The 20,565-nt window shown below is 34.4% G+C and overlaps 1 protein-coding gene across 2 annotated transcripts in view; it reads left to right on the top strand.

Moving 5' to 3' along the window:
• MDGA2 (MAM domain containing glycosylphosphatidylinositol anchor 2) overlaps window positions 1–20,565 on the top strand; it is a gene marked incomplete at both ends in the record, with an annotated part of 768,432 nt that overhangs the window by 511,489 nt on the left and 236,378 nt on the right. For both annotated transcript variants that reach the window (XM_080937304.1, XM_080937305.1), the window contains one exon: window positions 6,467–6,599. In XM_080937304.1, the coding sequence (XP_080793430.1) occupies window positions 6,467–6,599 (133 nt within the window). The remainder of the gene's footprint in view (window positions 1–6,466; window positions 6,600–20,565) is intronic.

The raw sequence follows: 20,565 nt of genomic DNA, 5'->3' as shown, positions 1-20,565 counted from the left end.
TATCTGGGAGAATGAAGTATGAACTGATAAGTCCTGCAAAGATGGAATGAGCACACCCACATGTGTGTCTCTATGTGCACTGGGGGCAACCATTTTGAAACTCTGATTGAATCTAAAACTTATGACTGATTGATTATGTGGCCCATAACATTTCATAAAATTTTACAAATGAAGAGTTACAGACTATTCTCTTTCTTTAAAATTGTGCTAACTGATGAAAATTACAATAGATGGAGACATTCAGGTCCAATTATAACCTTGAAGAACATGTTAATAATACATAGAAAAGGTGATAAGGAGAACATTTTTACCTACAGGTCTACTTAACAGACACAAGAGGCACCATTTATAGCTGGTAATTGCCAACAATGGTTAAAAGTACCATGATTTTGAAGTCATTGTGTAATAGAAAGCAATGAAATCAATTGTTTGTTTATTTGAATATGAGAACATTTGTCACTTAATTTACAAATTTATTCACATTTTCCCCCTTCACTAGAAGGTCAAAAATATCACATGCTCTAAATTAATTATGCAGGTATTTGTGATGGAGCTAGGAACACCAAATATTCTTCTACATATAAATATTTATTTAGATTTAAAATGGATTATGTTATAGTCTTAATATCATGGAAGACCATATTTTTTTGTTATTTCATATTCTATTGCTCTTTTAGTGATAATTTTATATATATATATATATATATATATATATATATATATTAAAAGATCTATATTTTGCATTAGTTTTTATACACACTTTCCATTGTTTGCCAAAAATGCTCTATGAACAACAGTTTTTCATTATCGCCAATGCTTATATTGGAATCTAGGCTGGGCTGCTGTAATGACCATCTGAATACTTTGGTTAAAAAATGTCTTACAATTCTAGATATTGGAGATTTGTTCTAGGCCCATTGTAACACAGCAGAAGAACATAAACATGTACACTTTCCTAAGCAAGTCAGTACTATGGCTGATGTACTCACTCTCAAATAAAGCTCCTATTTTGTAGCATTGCCACAGTGTCTATTAAACTCAACCAACATCTATTGCAGAGGATGCAGATGAACCACTATGGATTTCTTTAGCACTATTGTTTAGGATCCCTGTGGTTTGAACTTCAGAAAGGTAACTTCGATCAGCCATGTGCAGGCTATAAAAAGAGATTTGCCAAAACAAAATGAAAAGATTAAGGCAAGGCTCCAGTCTTCCTTCTAACATAATTTATGTATTAAAAAAAATTGGTTAAGGGAAAGAGGACTGTGGAATGAAAATAAAAGTCATGATAAAGGCTAATAAAATGTTATTGGAACGTGCAGAATACAGACCATGGCATAACATTAACAAGAAGCAGAGTGATTCCCTGATGATTTTCCACATCTGAGACACACTCTACAGTATTGTTGGTGTGTGGGGGGGGAAGGTTTGCGCACTGAGACAATGCTAGATAAGGATTCAGAGGAAAGGCCACAGACCTTGTACACCTTTAATGCTAAGAAATTAAAGTTCTGTGAAAGATACTAGGTTTTTCACTATTAATGCCATTAAATAACCTTATTTTTAATAAAAGATGACGAGATGCCTCTATCTATTTTGCCTATACATACAGGCTAATAACAACATCAATTTGAACTGAATATTTAAATCACAATCCTCTTCAGCAAAAATAATATTTTTATAGTTTCTTGAACTTATTATTTCCATAATGAAATTGGCATGTATTCTTGGGGATGAAATGAAACTTCTGCCACATAATAAATTTAAGAGGAATACTTATTCTTTTCCCATCATTATTCACTTAATGCTAAAAAGCAAAATATATATGTTTTAGTAAATTGAGGTATAAGTTAATATCAATTGAAGGCTGCATGCTTTTCCCAGTCACTCAGGATAATAATATATAGTGAAAATAAATATTTTAAAAGTCTAGTCTATTTAGAAAATAACTGAATATACCTTTGACAGTTATAGATTTCATTTCCTAGAAAATGTCAACATTGGAAAAGCCACAGACTAATATATAATAATCTTCTTTTCTATTTTATAACAGTTTTAAACAGATTATAATTATTGGCAAGTACAAGATACTTTTAAACTAAATTATAAAATTTCTGTGTGATTGCAAAAACAATGTGACTTTAAACCTTAGAAGTTACATATTTATATAATTGCCATTTTCCTATAATGTTTGCAAAATTGTTCGAGACATCAACTTGTGTATTATAATTTCATCAGCTAAATGAACATATTTACATCAATTTTGCAATTAGTTACAATATAGCTACTTAAGCTAAGTATAATTAGATGATAAATCTAATTTTTTTCTTAATGGTGGAATTTGCATGCCAAAATAATTTTAAGATTACAGAATATTATGTTTTCATACATGACATTTGTAACTATGCATGCATGCAGAACAAATGCACATTCATGCTTATATGCGCACCCTCTCACACACAAAATCATTCACACAAAGACAAATAAATTTACTTTATAAACCATAAAATTGTTTTTATCCTTTAATGAATGTAATGCATTAAATGCATGAGGTAAAAACATTTTAGGTTCGGCCTGTAATTACCAATATTCCTCCAAAAAATTAACATGATTTACCAGCACCTCTTCTCTTCACACGTATACAGATTATTCTTACACATTACCTCAAGGAATTATTTTCTATGACCTCTATAGTTTAACTACTTGTGGGATCTTGTTTAGCAGCTAGAGAAAGTAATCATCATCTTGGCTCTTCAAGATCAACCTGCCAGTCACTGGGCGGTTAAACCATAGAGAAATCAGATATGGAAACACTTCTCTGAATTTTTAGTGTGACCATTGTGTTTCTATGTTCTGCATAAAAGATAACTGGGATACAGATCTTCCCATCATAGTAATAACTGGGTCATCCTCCTGATAGAGTCACATTTCAGGTTACCAAGAATTTTTTAGTCTTAAAATATCACTTCAACCTGAATACTAGCTCAGTCTATTGTGACAGGATTCTAAAAGGAATGATCATATCATCTGAAAAAAAAAGGTATATAGGAAACTTAGGGTCAATAAGTAATATATAAGCATGTTTATGAAGAAGTACAACATCTTATATACAGTTTTCAAATGGGGGTGGATGAGATAAAATCATTCAAAAGCCATCACACAATGGGAGAGTGTCAGCAGAGTTATAATGAAGCAATGTTGCACAAGAGAAAACCCAATCAAGTGATTGAAAGACTGAGTACACGGAAACCTTGGGGCTGATAACTCAAAGGTCATAAACCATAGAGAGGGCTCAGTAGATATTTTTAGGGTATGAAACAATGAGATGAAAAAGAGACAGTGTGTGTTTACTTGTTAAGGCAACACTAAATTATTTATATGATTTAGCATGGAGATAGAATGATCTGATTTCATATTTAAAAGCAGGGAGTCTACAAAAGTGGTGGCACAAAACTATAGTGAAGCTTTGATCATAAAGATTGCTTCAGGCAAGCTTAGGCTATAAAGCTAGACTTGTCTCTCTTGATACATTTGTAGATTAGATAGATAGGCAGACAGACAGATAGACAGACAGACAGACAGACAGACAGACAGATGCATGAATGGATGGAGGATGGTTGAATGCATGTTATATAATCATCAATAGATAGATCTAAGAAAATCAAAGCAATGAACAACTTTGTAAGATGACAGACAGTTACCGTGGCTGGTTTCTTATCTCACAAGGTATAGGTCAATGAAAACAAAACATTTTATACCTTAAATACATAAAATTGCTATTTCTCAATTATACATCAGTAAATCAAAGACAATTGTTAAAATGTGCATTTCTCTCCATATATCCTCTAAATCTGCTACATACATTTAAGAGTTTGTCAACTGAGTGTATGGTTACAAGATTACAATAAAAAGTAAATGAAGAAGGATAATTTGGGAGAGAAGATATTTAAGTGCCAATGGGAAAAAAACTAGTTAAAGGAGATTTTGTACACACGATGCATACTTTCAAGGGTCCTCAACCTTCTTAATGCTGTGACCCTTTAATATAGTTCCTCATGTTGTAGTGACCCCAGCCATAAAATTATCTTCATTTCCATTTCATAACTGCATTTTTATACTTTTATGAATCTTGACATGAATATCTGTATGTTCCAATTTTCTTTAGGGGCTTGCAACGCACAAGTGGAGAATGGCTACTTAGAAGAATACATGTCATGTTTATTTGAAAATACGTTAAGTTTCAATGTCAGTGAAGTATCAAAAGAACATGGTGAAGCAATATTTGGACAGTGGGAGACAAGTACCTACCTGGAGATGAAGAAGTTCTCTGAAATAGTGAGAAAGGCAGAAAACCAAAGCTTTCAGTAGAAACTTGGAAGTATAACATGCTAGCTATAAAAGCTAGAGAAAGTAAGGGGACACAGTAGGACTAGAGGTCCAGCTGACATTTACCTGTTTTCAGGAGTTAAAAAAAGACTTTGAAAGCAATAAGGGAACTAAGAGCTGGTGAGGTAGTTGAGCAGGCAAAAGCATTTGCTGCCAATGCTTATCATCTGAATTTGAGTCCCAAGCCTGTCATGGTGGAAGAAGAAAACCAGATACCTACAAGTTCTTCTATGACCTGCATTTACACACAAACACACATGTAACTGCCCATAATTGTGTACATGCACATATATACACAAACATACACAGAGAGAGACATAGATACACACACAGACATATTTTTTAAAAATAACCCAAGTCAATAAATTCAAATTCTTTTAAATAATAATAAATGTAAATTCTTTTAAACTTTATTTTAAAAAACAAAGATAAAAGAAAAAAATTTTAAACATTTTTGCATAAATGTATACAAATACATTTTTGTCAGTGCTTGGCTTTTTTTTCTTTTCTTTTAAGGTTTGATACTCTGTATTAAGGTCTTACTAGTTACAATGAGCAAAAAGTACATGTAAAACAGGATGTAAATTTTTTCTGGATAGCTAAACACATTTTTCAAAGCATTTTATGTTGGATGTGTGATAGCTCTGTCACATGTGAACATGGTTAACTACATTATAAAACCATATTGATTTTCCTATATGTTTGCATGGGATCTGTGTTCTTTAAAAATGCAATACAAAGTCTTTTCTAAAACAATTTACCTGACTTATCAGGGAGACTGATCAGGTTTTACATTTTTAGAAAAACGAAAACAAAGCATTTATGTGACATGATAGGAGACTTCATTATCTTAATTATAGTCGTTATTTAACAATACCGATCATAAAATAGAGTTTTGCTTGTTTAGATTGAGGAAAATGTCGTATATGGTTTAAAACTGAAATTTGCTATGAATAGAAGGATTGTTAGCAAGAAGCCATGTGCACTGTCGTGGATTTTCATGTCATATGGATATAGCTGTGTCTGGAGAAGACACTTGCTTTGCCTTCTGTGCTAAACCACATAGCACTACATTTCAGACTTGCATATTGGATGCATGGTCATTTTTAATAATTAAATGGTAAAATTTAAGGAAAGTAAAGAAAAAAAGAAACACATTGACCTTCACAACTAAATATATGAAGTAGGAAAAAATATTGTGAAAGTTCTCTCAGATAAGAGGCCTTTGAGATCTATTTTACCATGAAAACTACATTTCTAGACAGATGAGCTCCTTCGAGAAGTAGCATCAATATTTTTGCAAAAGTCAGAGGAATTGGAAAGACTCTAGCCAGGATTGATGACTTTACCAGGAGGAACATTTCCACTCCGGATGGTAGCTGTTGGTTGTCTTCACGCTTGTACCAGTTTCATCCAATGCTTCCACAGTCAGGGCTGCTCAGCAGAAATGTCTAGGGTACAAGGCATTTGAGTCAGTACTGTCTGCAGTGCTCCACGTTCACATGGAAGAGCTAACCCCAAGCTTCTGTGGTAAAACAGCAAGTGCAATAACAATCAAGAAACGTCGTGAAGCCTCCTCCAGTCACTGTTCAGTCTATTATCTGCCATTGTTCCTCCACAGCAAATATTTATGGGCATCAGTATAATGATCTATCATTAGATCTTCTCTAATTTGCTGTAAAACAAGTATTTCATGTACTGGGCTGTCATCAGAAGCCCGTTTTACAATAGTGTTTCCTGTTGAAGCCGACATCAGACTGTGGTGGTTGTTAAATAACCCCTATGATTAAGTGTACTGTTCAGAGCTGTGCATAATCATTTGCATAAGGACTGCACGAGGTAGGCTTTCCTCCCCTAGGAAGCTAGTTTGCAAAGAGAACATTATGAATTTTCATTGTTGTCTGCTAGTTTTTTACCTCTAAGCATATTTTAGTATTATGTTTATGTGCAATGTTTCTTTTTCACATTTAAGACACATTCTTCTAATAACAGTATGAGTTAATGCATTACAGTGCTGTACATCAGTTCATTCTTTCTGGTTAGCACTGACCTGTGCTAATGACCTCTTTTCCAATTGCAGGGGGAAACAAAGATTTTAAAGCTAAAGAATCTCCGACCGCAGGACTATGCTAACTACAGTTGCATTGCTTCAGTGAGGAACGTGTGTAATATTCCAGACAAGATGGTGTCTTTTAGGCTGTCCAATAAAACTGGTATGGAACTATTACTATAATTTTTATGTGTGTTTTCCACAACTAGTTTATAGAAAACTTTTTAGCCTTCTTACAGGCCAGTTGTTGGCTTCAGATAAAGGAAGTCATCTTTTATCTAAGACATATTTGGCATATTTCTAACACTTTTAGCAAAGCAATAAGGGGAAATGAACTGAAAGAGACTGTATATTATTACGTGTGGAACATAAAGAACTCTAGTGTCTTAAAATGCTATAGTCATAAATTTTTACAAATTATACCATATATCATTTAAAGAGATTTTTGAGGACTATTGGATTCTTTATATAAAAATTTATCATCTAATTTGCTGAGAATGTCTTATGGTTGCAAAGCAAAGTAAGACTCTTTTACAATGCTATTTTTCAAATAAAAAATGTAATGGGTAAATTCAAGTACTTTTTACCAACATGGTACTTTTGTACAAGAAAGAATGAATGCATTGATATGTCTGAAACATTTAGAACACACATTATTTCTTTCCCAGCTAGGACCTACTCAGCAAATTCCAACCAGAGCATTTAGTGGAAATATTGGAGTTAAGATTTTATAAAATTATGTTTCCAAGTAATGTCTACTTGTGTATTTATTCTAATAAGTTGTTATAATGTTTGATGTCCATTCTGTTCTTTATTTGCTCATTTGTTCTGCATTAATTTTTTGAGCTCTATCTCTTAGTCAGTATATATTTCAATGGGCTTACAGAGGAAGTACTGCAATCAGCACCTGGGGAAAGTCTGTGAAAGCAAATATGAAAATAATGTATAAGGGAAAAGACATCTTTATTAATGTGGATGTAAAACACTTCATAGAATATATGTCTCAGAAAAAAAAGGAGAAATATAAAATCCTCATGGTTGTTAATGACTTTGAGCTATTTTGATGAAAACAGCATATTATAAAGAAATATGATATATTACTAACTGTTCTTGTCATAAAATATACTGTAAATTATCCTAACTTTGTAGATATTTTATTTGAATTTGATTTTTTTAATGTCTAAAACTAACATACAAGATATTGCTATTACTATGGTAATTTTGAACAATGTATGTTTTGGCAATTCTCCTTTACCTTAATCTAGTTATTACATTTTTAAAGGATATATATTGATTTATGTTTGTGTAGGAGAGAGATTGTGTGTGTGTGAATACATGTGTGCATTTCACATTAAATGGCCAGAGGACAGAATTGCTGTGGTCAATTCTCTTTTTCCAATTTGTTTATGGACAGAGTCTCTCTTGTTTTGGTTGTTGCACTGCAAATACTGATTTCTGACCAAGTCACTGAATCTGCTTTCTGTAATTCTTATCAGTGTTGCTGGCATGGGTAGCAAGTAAGGATAAACCATATCCTCCATCAATTGTGTGAGTATGTGTGTATCTGTGTGTGTGTCTGTGTATATGTATGTGTGTTTGTGTGTTAGAAGTCAGTTGATTCATGGGGGAAAAAATAAAATAGAACTACTTCCTACTAAATAGATAAAAATAGTATGTCCAGTGAAAAAGAACAAGGTAGTAAGTATACCATTTTTGTTTGGCCTTACATTTTTTACACTTGAATAGTTTCTTATTAATTCTTAAAGTGTTCTCTGCTTATTTTATCACTATAACTACTGAGATGGAAGACAATTGTGGCTTCATTTCTACATGTTTGTTTTTATATTGTCTTTTTCATATGGTTTGACATATAGTAAGTTGGCTCATATTGATTAAAATATATTCCTTTAGCTTAATCTGAGACACAAGCAAATCAATGAAAACAGAAACTGTTTAAAGACCAAAACTTAAAAAGCTTAAGCTTAGCATTTTATATTGTTGTTGTATTAGTCAAGATTTTTAATCCTGCACAAAATACCATGACCAAGAAGTAAGTTAGGAAGGAAAGGGTTTATTCAGCTTACACTTCCACATTGCTGTTTATCACCAAAGGAAGTTGGGACTAGAACACAAACAGCAGAAGCTGATGCAGAGGTCATGGAGGGATGTTACTTACTGGCTTACTTCCCCTGGCTTGCTCAGCTTGCCTTCTTATAGGACCCAGGTCTAGCAGCCCAGGGATGGCACCTCCCACATTTGGCTGGGACCTCCCCCCTTGGTCACTAGTTGAGAAAATGCCTTACAGTTGGATTTCATGGAGGAATTTCCTCAACTGAGGCTTGTTTCTCAGTAATAACTCGAGCTTGTGTCAAGTTGACACAAAAAGAGCCAGGACAGTGATAATCTGTAGTTTTGTTTTGTTTGTTTGTTTGTTTGTTTTATTAATTAAATATTTTATTTATTTACATTTCAAATACCCATTTCCTGGTTTCTCCTCCGGAAAATCCCTATTCTATGACCCCTGCCCCTGTTTTTATGAAGGTGTTTCCCCACCCACCCGCCAATCCACTCTCTCCCTACCTCCCTGCATCAAGCCTTCACAGAACCAAGGGCTTCTCCTCCCACTGATGCCTAACAAGGCCATTCTCTGCTACATATGCAGCTGGAGCTATGGGTCCCTCCATGTGTATTCTTTGGTTGGTGGTTTAGTCCCTAGGAGCTCTGGGGTTGCAAATTTCTTTGGTTCCTTCAGTCCTTTCTCTAATTCCTTCTTTAGGGTCTCCATGCTCAGTCCAGTGGTTGGCTGTAATCATCTCCCTCTGTATTTTTCAGGCTCTGGTGATCTGTAGTTTTGTTTTGTATTTTTTCTTACAACTTTGTTTTAAAAAAAAAAAAACAGAGATACATGATCTGTAGTTCTTACTGTTGCATATGTTGGGGAAGACTGATTGATTGACTCTCAAACCTAAAGAGTTATTTTAAACTGATTAGTGACCAGCCCTTTAGATTTTTTGGACCTAATGAAAAAATATTCAAGTTGAAAGCAAAGTGTTTTATTAGATATAAATAAAAACACCTTACTTCATTAGCAATATTAGAAAATAAAAACTGGCAAATTTCCTTCACCTTGTGAATGAAGCTGGCTCCTTTTGTTGCTAGGATGTCTTTGCATGAGAAGAGTCATAGCTACCTTTTCTTACAGAGGTCATAGTTGTGCTATCTTACAATCATTCTGTTGAAATTTTCAACATTGTGTGCTATTCCATTGGTCCCCACATTAATATATATGATTAAGCCAAAAAGGAACGTTTTGTTTTTTATAAAGTGCGCATGGGTAAATAATCTTTCATTTGCTAATTATTACAAAATGAATATTGAGACCGTGTAAGATCATTGAGATTATAGTTCTTGTATAAGCCTTCTAACAACTCTGATCTTATACATCACTTGCCTGACCTTTGATGGATACAGACCAGGTGTGCTTTGTTACCTTTTCAATGTGGTTTTGCTTCTCGTAGGAAGGGTTTGTGCACTTCAGGTAGATAAAAGCACAGTAGCTCCCAATGTGCATCAGTGCCGACCATCCTTCTGCAAGCCGTTCTGTGAAACAACAGGGGCCTCTGAGTCCAGACTGTTGTTCTTCTGACATGAAAGAGAAGTGCAAATCTCAGGGACACAACCAGTGTTAGAAACTGCTGTGGTACACACAAAACATTAAACCTCCATTTTGCTGTATTTTATGGGAAATATGTCCACTGTAAAAAGATCGAGATTATATTGTGAATGTTGTAATAAGTTTGGTCAATGTTCTCTGTAACAAATATGTTTTTAAAACTTGAATTTTGGAGATTATATCTGTGGTAGAGAACAAACAATAGCTAAGTGTAATTTCACTGTAAACAAACTTGCTAAAAAAATCTCTGTAGTTATTTAAAGCTACTAAGTAGCATCAATCTGAAAGCCTGTTTACAAAATTCTCAAGATACACAGCAAACTAACATAGAAATAACATCATTGGTAATAGTTCTTCAAATTCTTAGAGTAAAGCCATTTCACCTTTACTAGATTGCTGGGTCCATTTTATATGTACTGAATCAAGATTTTGATGTGAGACCTAGGGATATAGACATTGGAAGAAGTTTAAATGATTGGTTTGGATAACAAGATAATGTCTTTGTTTTGAGAATGTCTTAATAAGCTTGCTCCATTCCATATTTAAGAGCTCTTGTTAAAAAGGTCAAGTTACTAGGGCAGCATCCATGTACCTCTGGAATGACAGAGTCATCTACAGATTAAACAAGAGTGTGTTGTCTTGGTTTTCCCAGAATGAATTAGCATTTCAGTTCAATTCTATATCAAGCTAAGAATGTTCAAGACGATGACACTATTAAAATGTGTCTTGTCACAGTATTATCACTGTATATTACATTACATTATATATTACATTAGCAGGATTGTGTTAACCCTATTATACCCATTCATGGTATTTTATATATAATGATAAAACAACATATTTATTTATTTTCTGTCACTCACAATGGTCAATGTCTTGTGATCAGAGTTTGATGGTTATTGTCTCATCTTTAAGAAAAATTACATTAGTCCTTTTCTGTTAAACTACTAATGTAGTTTTATTTATCACAGCTGATTAAAATAAGTCCACATAGATTTGTAATTTTATAATTTCAATAAATATGTGTATTTTGAAATGATAATGATTATCATAGCAAAGTACAAATTATTTAAAATATGTTTCTACAATGTAAGGGTACATAGAAATTATGATAAATTTTCATTTATCTTAATATATTTCAAGCACTTATATGTTCATGCCTCATGATTTCAATGGCAAAGAAGAATTAAGTAGTTGCCTATATTAAGATGAAAAACATGTTTTGTGCCTGCCTAAGAGGTGCTGATGAAGGCTATAAAGAAACAAGACAGGTGGGGCTAATTTTACATAATTATATAGATCCGTTGATTTAGTCTACACAGCCTTAACATTTATAAAAATTACCTAATTACGATGCCTTCCTTAGATGTGGATTACATCCAGAGAGTAATGCATTACAAAAGTGGTACTGTATAAACATGCAATGAACTCTCACACCTCCTCTATCTTTCTTGTCTATTTCTCCTTCCTTGTTCTTCTCCCTTAGCACCTTCTTCCACACACCTATTTCCATCTCTGCCCATAGGTCTCTCTCATATTCTTCAATCTGTCCATTATTTTTCAATGAAGCAAAGGCTTTAAGAAAAGCATCTCTTGTGTTTGGGATCTACTATTATTTTATTCAGTGCAACTCGGAGCTCAGTCACCATCAGCACCTGCTAAGAAGGGAAATGAAAAACTGTTTGCCCTGCTCTTTTCATGCCGGTCTCCTACATTTAGAAGAACGAAGCCTATGTTTTAGAAGAAATAAATTATTGTTTTAGTTGTTGTAATTTAATAGGCAAAGTTATAAAATGAAATATACAAACACTTCTTTGCATAATATCTACATTAGCAGAGGTGCCAGTTAAAGTTCACCAACTTTGGCCAAGGTTATTTATTTCTTAGGTTTTTTTTTTCTATGTTACTGAATTCACCTGGCCGTCACAGAAGCTAAGGAAGTGATAATTATTGCTGACTAAAATCTAGGTATGCTATCTTATTAACCAGCGTTTGTTTTAGAAAGACCGGTTTTATGAGATACACTTAGAACAGATATGTGTGTCCTGCTCCAGACCGATGGTCTCCTTTAGCACAATGCCACACACTGTGAGGCACGCACAACAGAAATATATATTCTCGTCATTCTAGAGGCAACAAATTATAAGAACAAAGTTCTTTCTTTGTCGGCTTCTGGCAAGAGCTGTCTTCCTGAGTTGCCATGACTTCCCCATTGTTGGGTGGTCACGTGACTTTCCTCTGAGCAACATGGAATGAAAGACCTGTACATCTTCTTATTCAGTAAAGATATTCATTCTTATATCAAGGGCACACTTATTAAAAATTAGCTACCTTTATATTTCTGTTAGTTCATTTCAAAATAGAACTCTCTTGTGACTTTGTATAGCTCTATATACTTTGTTTTCGGAGAATAGGGAAAAGGTTAACTCTAAGAGGCGAGAAGAAGGCTGAATCCTAAGAAAGACAGCATTATTTTACGCTATCACCATCATTCTTTGTTAAGGACAGATTCAAGATGCTAAGGGCACTAGTATATGACAGTGATAATTTTCACTTTTTGGGTTATAATATTTTACACTTTTAAATTTGACATATGAAATACTAGAGAAACTTTTGACTTTTGTATTTTAACCTATGGATATTAGAACCTTTGTGAAGTTAGAAATGAGTAATTGATGCTACCTGGAACATTAGGTTTACAAGCACAGATGACAATATTTAATGATAACTATTGTTAGACTGTTGTTGATAATAAGATGTTTTCCTGACCAGGTATTGTGTTTTACACCTGCAATTTCAGTGTTCAAGATGCTAAAGCAGGAGGGCTGTTTGAATCCAATCTGAACTGTGTCATGAGTACTAAGCCATTCAAGGCTAAAATATAGGGCCCTGTCTCTCTCAACAGGGTCCCCATGGGGTGGGGGTATCGTTCGGAGAGCTTTTATGTGTTTTGACTCAGAAATTTAGGATGCAAATTTTAGTTTTGTCAGCTTAAGGACATTCATTGGCTACTGTTTCTTTATTTTTTTAATTAATTATTGTATTTATTTACATTTCAAATGTTATTCTTCTCCCCCATCCAAGAGCACCCTGTCACGCGCCCACGCTTCCTGCCCCTAGGAACAGGCATGCAACAAAACAAACAGCTTCTTCTGCGGATAACCTTTATTGAACAGCACTTTGAGCAGGGGCTTCTTGAGCAGGAAACTTGTCTCTGAGTCGGGGACTCCCTACCGAGTTCTACTGTCTAGAAGGCCTCTCATGCGCGGTCCCCCACGAGCGATCTTTCTGTCCAGTCTCTGTCCACGCGGGACCTCCCGCAATCTCTCCTATTGGGTCCCTCTCCACGTGGTGCCTCTCCGCCATCCCTCCACGTGGGGTCTCCCGCAATCTCCCCACTGTCTTACTCCTCTTCTCACGTGGGGGAGAAAATGCACTGCTATACATGCCTAGGAGACTTGTGTTGCTACCTGATTGGTGCATCCTCCTGTAGCTCAATCACGTGCCCCAAGAGTGGGCTGTGACTTATGTGGTGCATGCGCATTAAGTCTCTTGGCTGGGCAACAGCTCTGTTTGCTGAGTTCTTGGAGGGAAGCCGGCACCATGTTTGGGTACAGCACAAAAGGCTCCCTACAGCATCCCACCTCATATCCATTCCCCTTTATCTCTAAGAAGGTGGTCCCTCACCCACACACTCCCACCTCACCCCTTTAACCTTCCCCTTTAATGGGGCAACAAGTCTCCACAGGACCAAGGGCATCTCCTCTCTCTGAGGCCAAACAAAGAAGTCCCTTTGCTACATACACAGACCAGGCCAATGTATGTTCTTTGGTTGGTTGTTTAGTCCTGGGGAGCTCTAAGGGATCTGGTGAGTTGATGTTGTTCTTCTTTCTATGGGGTTGCAATCCCCTTCAGCTCCTTCAGTCTTTCTCCTAACTCTTCCATAGGGTTCCCTGAGCTCAGTCAATGGCTGGCTGTGAGTATCTGTGTATGTCTCAGACAGTGCTTGTTTGGCTACTTGCTTTTAACTTCTTTAAATTAGAGATAACAAGAGCAAAATTATTCACAGTTTGCTTTTCTAATAAGTTCTAGATATATAAAACATGAAAGCATTTGATACATAGAAAATAGTAAGTAATATTTACAATAAGATTTATAATCTAAATGCTAAAAAAGAAAAGAAAAAAATGCCTGCAATTATCAGGTTAAGATGATGAGAAAAACATCAAAACTTTCTGGGATGAGCAGTTTGTTCACTAAGGACTAGTCTGAAAAAAGGCTTATTATCATGCTTCATGCTCACTATCCTTATGTGTGGATATTATTATTCATAGAAATCTATGCAAGTAATGTTTGTGATGGGCATAATTTTTGACCTGTTCTTGACTGAAAATTTTAATATAAAAATAGTTACGTTTATGCATCCAATAGAAAATAAACTCAAAGTAATAATTAAAAGTTCTTTGTCTCAGGATTTTGTATCAGGCTCTTAAAAATTTGTATATTATTTTTATTGTTATTATTATTATTATTTTATTTATTTTCTCTCTTTTTTACTCTACATGTCATATATATATATATATATATATATATATATATATATATGTTCATATATATGTATATATTTTATGGCATTCAGTTTAGTATTTTTATATGATTCTTTGGGATATAAATTACTGAGTTTCTGCATCTATCTCTGTTTCTTGTGCCTTTCCTTGGCCATTTTTTGTTTTTGTCTTATGCTGATGTGTTAGGCTTTGTTTTGTCTTATGTATTTTATTCTATTATCCCTTGGAAGCCTGTTGGTGTTCTAATAAAAAACAAAAAGTGGGAGGGGACTCGGAAGAAGAGACCAGTAGAAGTAGCAGGCAGGGAAACGTATTCGGGATATATTATATGAGAAAAAGATGTATTTTTAATAAAAGACAAAAAAAAAAGAGTTCTTCAAGCAAATAGAGAAAACACACAAGGTTGTCAATACACACTAGATTGTCTAAGTGCTTTCTCGGTGCCTAAGGTAATCAAACCTGAATGTACCCCAGTCTCACTAATGCAACTTCAGATATAGGAAAACATGGATGATGGCTTCTCTGTCAATTGGGGAGAAAATGTAATGGTCATTACGAGGTTTCAACTTTACTCTTCTTGAGAGTTTCCACAGCAACAAGATGACCCAGATTTTCCAAAATTCTATTGCCATAGTAACAGAAAGTTTGCAAGTTGCTGGGTTCTCCCTCTACCTGAGTATTTCATTGTTCTCCCAATAAATTTTTTACATCCCTGGTATTCACATTTTGAGACTATAAATTCTTATATAAAACATACCTCATCACTAGTAACTTTCCCAAAAGATACAATATTTAAAAATAATAAGTGGAAAAAAATACAAGGGCAAAAGAACCTGGTCAATTGAAAGTCCATAATACTGTATGTACAGAGATGGAGAAATCCATTAGAATGGTCTTTCAAAATCATAGAAATATTTTGGAAAATCATCAAATAGTCTCTATGGTTAAAGACCTCTAAAATGGTCAATTATTGTCTGATTTCAAAGTAGCAACTTCTAGTTGAATATGCTACCTGAATTTAATTCCAGTAAAACATTATTTGCTTTTGTGTGGGAGGAGGTAGTGGGACCGGCCCCAATGTGCTTGAGTTACACAAAGCACATGTAGGGACAAGCAGATAACTTTAAGGAGTTGGTTCTTTTCTTCTACAACTTGGGACCTAGGGACAGAGCTCTGTCAGGCTGGAAGCAAAGACCTTTTAAATGCTAGCCAGCCAGCCAGCCAGGCAGGCAGGCAGGCAGGAGAAGAAATATTATCATAAGAAACTGAGAAGAGTCACACCAAGGTATTTCATAGTTTTTGTAACTATTGTGAAGGGTACCTTTTCCCTAATTTCTTTCTCCACATGTTTGTCAAGCCCTTGAAAAAAATCAAGTACTGACTAAAAAACATATTCACATGGTTTTATGTAAAATTTATTTTAATGTCTGAAAAAGCAGTACTGACAAAAATGTATAATTTTAAGCAAAAAAATGTTTAAGATCTTTAAAAAAATAATAAGCTGTTAGTCTTTTGTGTAGATGGAAATATCTCAAGAAACACTTCTTGTTATGATTAATAATTTGAGTCTTATTTGTAACAGATAAGAGACCAATGTATTTTCCATGTATTTTCATGTTAAAAAAAAATAAATCTTGTTTTGAAGACAAAAAAAAAAAAAAAAAAAAAAGAAACTGAGAAGAACTTAATACCACTCTGCTTCAGAATTGCTTCACTGAGTTGGCAAAAGTAAATTTAGCACTAGGATTTTATTTTCTTAAACAAAACAACACACACACACACACACACACACACATATATATATATATATATATATTAATTTTCAAACTAAACTTTCTGAACATGGTACAGTTTTTTGCACATTCCCAGTGCCTAACAAACCTCTTCAGCATCCTGTATCCTACCTGTGGTGACTGAATCCTCATGTGAGGCTGCTGCTCCTGGGTCACAGTTACTAACACCTCTCAGTCCCCAGTCAGTCAGGCAGTCCAGTCTTCCCAGCTGGGCTTTTTCAGTCCATAGAGTGGACTGGATGTTTTCATGGATGGGGGAATGTAGAAAGGAAAAGAAACTAGAGAAGAATAGGAAAGCAATGGGAAAAAAAAAAACAAACAAAAACAGAGAGAAGAAGTGGGACTGTGACTTGCTTCCAATTTGTGAAATTGCTTTTTCTAAAAATGCTCTAATGTACACCCAAACCTTTAATGGCATAGGATCTGTGCAATAAATGCTCATTCCTCATGCAAATCTTTAGGCCATTTGTAAACATTTATTTGCTGCTCATAATCTAGTTATCAATCTGCAGTTTTACTCAGCTTTAGAGTTTCAACTGAAAGATAGTGGAAAACATCAATTGAGAGTATTTAAAATAAAAATAAAAACAGTGCATTCATGTTCTTCATAGCACCAGGTTTTAGGGTTTTTTGTTGTTTTTGTTGTTTTCTTTTGTTTCCCAAAGTGGTGCTATTTCTCTAAGGAAAGTAAATATTTTAAAGTCACTTGTTGAAGTTATAAAACACTAATACAGATAAAAATATACTGATGCTTGTCTATCCCTGTACCCTTGAATTTTTTTTTCAAGACTCAACCAAGAGAATGAACGCCACTCCAGCTCATATACATGGTTCCAGCATACAAGAATGATACTGTGCATGTTAACATACAGGTCAGCGCAGGTCTGCACTGCTGAAGGTGCAGGGATGTTTTCTCTTCTCATACAAAGTTCACAGCTACGGTCCCACTTATCCCCATGCACTGTCACATTGCTCTCACTAAAGACTGCCCGAAAACTGCAAGTTGCCACTGTTTGTTTTCCGTAGAAAGAAAGTCTCAGTTTTATTATTCCTCTTTCCACATCTCAGGCTTTGGAAAACCTAAATGCTTCTAGGCAAAATTAGAAATTTTCTGAAATTCTGGACGATCTGTTTTTAAACAAGCAGTTGATTTAAAACTTGTCTGGTAACTACTTATTTCCTGAGGGGGTTGGGATTCTGTAAATTACAGACTCAGATAAACAACCCATACCTGTGGCATAGAGCTGTTCCTGTTGCCTGTTCTCTTCGTGTCCTGGACTCTGACAGACCAGGATGTTTTAAAGCTTTCTAGTTCTGAGCAAAGCAGAAGAATATACTCATCCAGTGATGCCATCTTGTCTCTGTGCAGATGCATCCTCTTAGGCTGTTTTCTTCCTTCCGTCCTTCCTTCCTTCCTTCCTTCATTCATTCCTTCTTTCCTTCCTTCTTTCCTTTCTTTCTTTCTTTTTTTTTTTTTTTTGGTGTTTTGCTGTTTGTTTTTATTTGTCTTTGTTTTTGTTTGTTTGTTTGTTTTATTTTGGTTTTGGATGAGAAATTATTGCACTGTATAGTCCTGGCTGCTATGAAACCTGCAGTTCACTATGTAGATGTTAATAACCATTGATCACATTCACCATAGTCCCAATACTTCTGCCTTGTGAGTTCTGGGACTTCAATGATGAATATTTTCTCTGCAAAGACATTTCAGTAGCTCATTAATCTAATAAGAATAAGCAATGTAGCTTGGCTAAAATAAAATTAAATGTGATGGAACTAGAATGTGAAGGCTGTATTTGTGGTAACTTTGGGGAATGAAATACTGACAGAATATTATGTACTAGCCTTTCTGTGTACAGAGGACGTGAGTTAAGAAGTGAGTTACTATTTTATCTTTCATTAGAAAATAGCATTGAGATACTTTTATTGCTCTTTACTTTTACCTAAAGAAATATTCCATTTTGTGCTTCTTATGTTTTTTTTCTGTATTGTGTATTTGAAAACTAAGCACCTTCCTTATCACATAGTAGCAGTGTCCTAAAACACAGAAGAGTATATGTACGTATTCTGTCTGAAGCCCTGATAAAAGGGAGAGCTACCTAAGTGTTGGAATAGTCTCATTTGAACTAGATCTATAATAGTAGAATTAGGCAGCAGTAAGTGTTCACAGGAAGTCCACATGATGCTTCAGTAACATAGAGTACAGACTCCAGAGTTTCAGCCTGCCACCTTGTTCATTGCAAAGCACAACCTTGTGCCTTTGTAATCCAATCCACGCAAATGACTGCATGTACAGACAACACATGGAAATACAGTCTTTTCTTTGATTCTTGTCTTTTAATACTACTTGTGAATCTGTTTCACTTAATTTAAGAGACAAAAATAAAGATGAAATGTACTTTTACACACACATATGTGTGTGTGTGTGTGTGTGTGTGTGTGTGTGTGTGTGTGTTTGTGTATAAGATTGATGACTCTAGGTAAACTGTTGCACTACATATCTTCAGAGGTCATTCATTTTGCTTGGTTAATATTTTAACGTCCATGATTAACAAGGCTCCGCTTCATTCTTCCTAAAATCCTGCCAAACACTGATCCACCCCATGAGTCTGAATTTGATTGAATGTGTTAGATACTATTTATGATGGATATCCTAGTGTGTTAATTGCTTATTTTTCTAACAAAAATGTCCTCAAAGTTCATCCATGTTTTCACGTATTACAGGAATTTTCATTTTGAATAATTTTTTGTCATGTAGATATTACACTTACTATATCCACATATTAATTACTGCATAATTATTTAGTTTTTCCCCAAATTTTTGGCTATCATCAAGTAATAAATATGAGTTTTTATATCTCTAGGTCTTGATACATTTTTTGGTACTATTCAGGATCCTCAAAAGCATTTCAAAGTAATCTGAAAGTTAAATATATTTTTATTGATCTTGATGCTCCATGCAGATTCTTGCAACTCTGCTTTACACCATTCAGAATGTGAAACCTTCTTATTTTTCCAAAATATCACGAAACCACTATGTATCAAAAACTAATGTGCATCCTGAAATGTATTTTATTCTTCATTCTCTAGTTATTGATAACAATGAAAAGATTTTGCCTATACACATTAGTCTTCAGTATATCCTTAAAGAACTGTATTCAAGTTATTAGCCATTTTTAAAGATGGCTTACTAGGACAATTTTTAGGATGTATGCATAAATAATATGAGATTGCTATATACTTTAGAGATTAACTCCCGATTGCATATGGAATACAGGTATTTTCTTCCTTTCAATGAATTGTGTTTTTCTTCTGGTGATCTTTTCCTTTTCTATGCAGAAATATTTCCATTTGGTAAAATCCCTATAGTTTATTTTTCCTGTATTTCTATAGAAGTAATATGTTTGCACAGATATAGCTTTTTGGACATTGCCTCAGATATACTAACATCTCTATCTAAACAGCTTTATCTAATGACACATTTTAGGAGGAATGTACTTATAATTGATTTGTTATGGCATTTTTCAAAGCTCAGGATATATCCAAGTACACAACTGATACTCAGTGGATCTATATCGATTTAGCATTTTTTCATAAAATAATTTTTAGAGAAGTACGTCCAATTTAACAGTCCTCTAAACAGTGAAAGAAAGAAACAAGTGAAGAGAGCTTCTAAAATGAGAAAAAAAGGACTTTGCAAAATTTCTAAAAGGCATTTGATATCTAGAATATATCAAAAAATAATAATAGCAAAGGAAAAATAGAATTTTATCAAAGTACACTTTAGCTATATATGGATATATCAATCCCAAACCCCTGAGTTTGTCCAGTTAATAACCATTAATAAAAAAGAAAATGTATGTACACTTTCTTCATTGCCTTTCATATATTCTGCTGCTATCACTGACAAGGATGCTCGGGCTCCGAATGTAACTTGTAATACTTGCTACAGCTTAAGAACTTTAGGACTAACTATATCCAAAGGTGTAGCTATACACCCCAGGGTTTTCCTTATCATGGCAGAATTTGCTTCAGGCACACCTCCTTAGAAACTAATTTCATTTTTGATTAGAGAAAAAGCCCGGACTCCAGAGAATT

This window comes from Micromys minutus (assembly GCF_963924665.1).
Source record: "Micromys minutus genome assembly, chromosome: 1".
NCBI lineage: Eukaryota > Metazoa > Chordata > Mammalia > Rodentia > Muridae > Micromys > Micromys minutus.
Note: the sequence above shows the minus strand (reverse complement) of the source record. Positions and strands in the feature narration are given on the sequence as shown.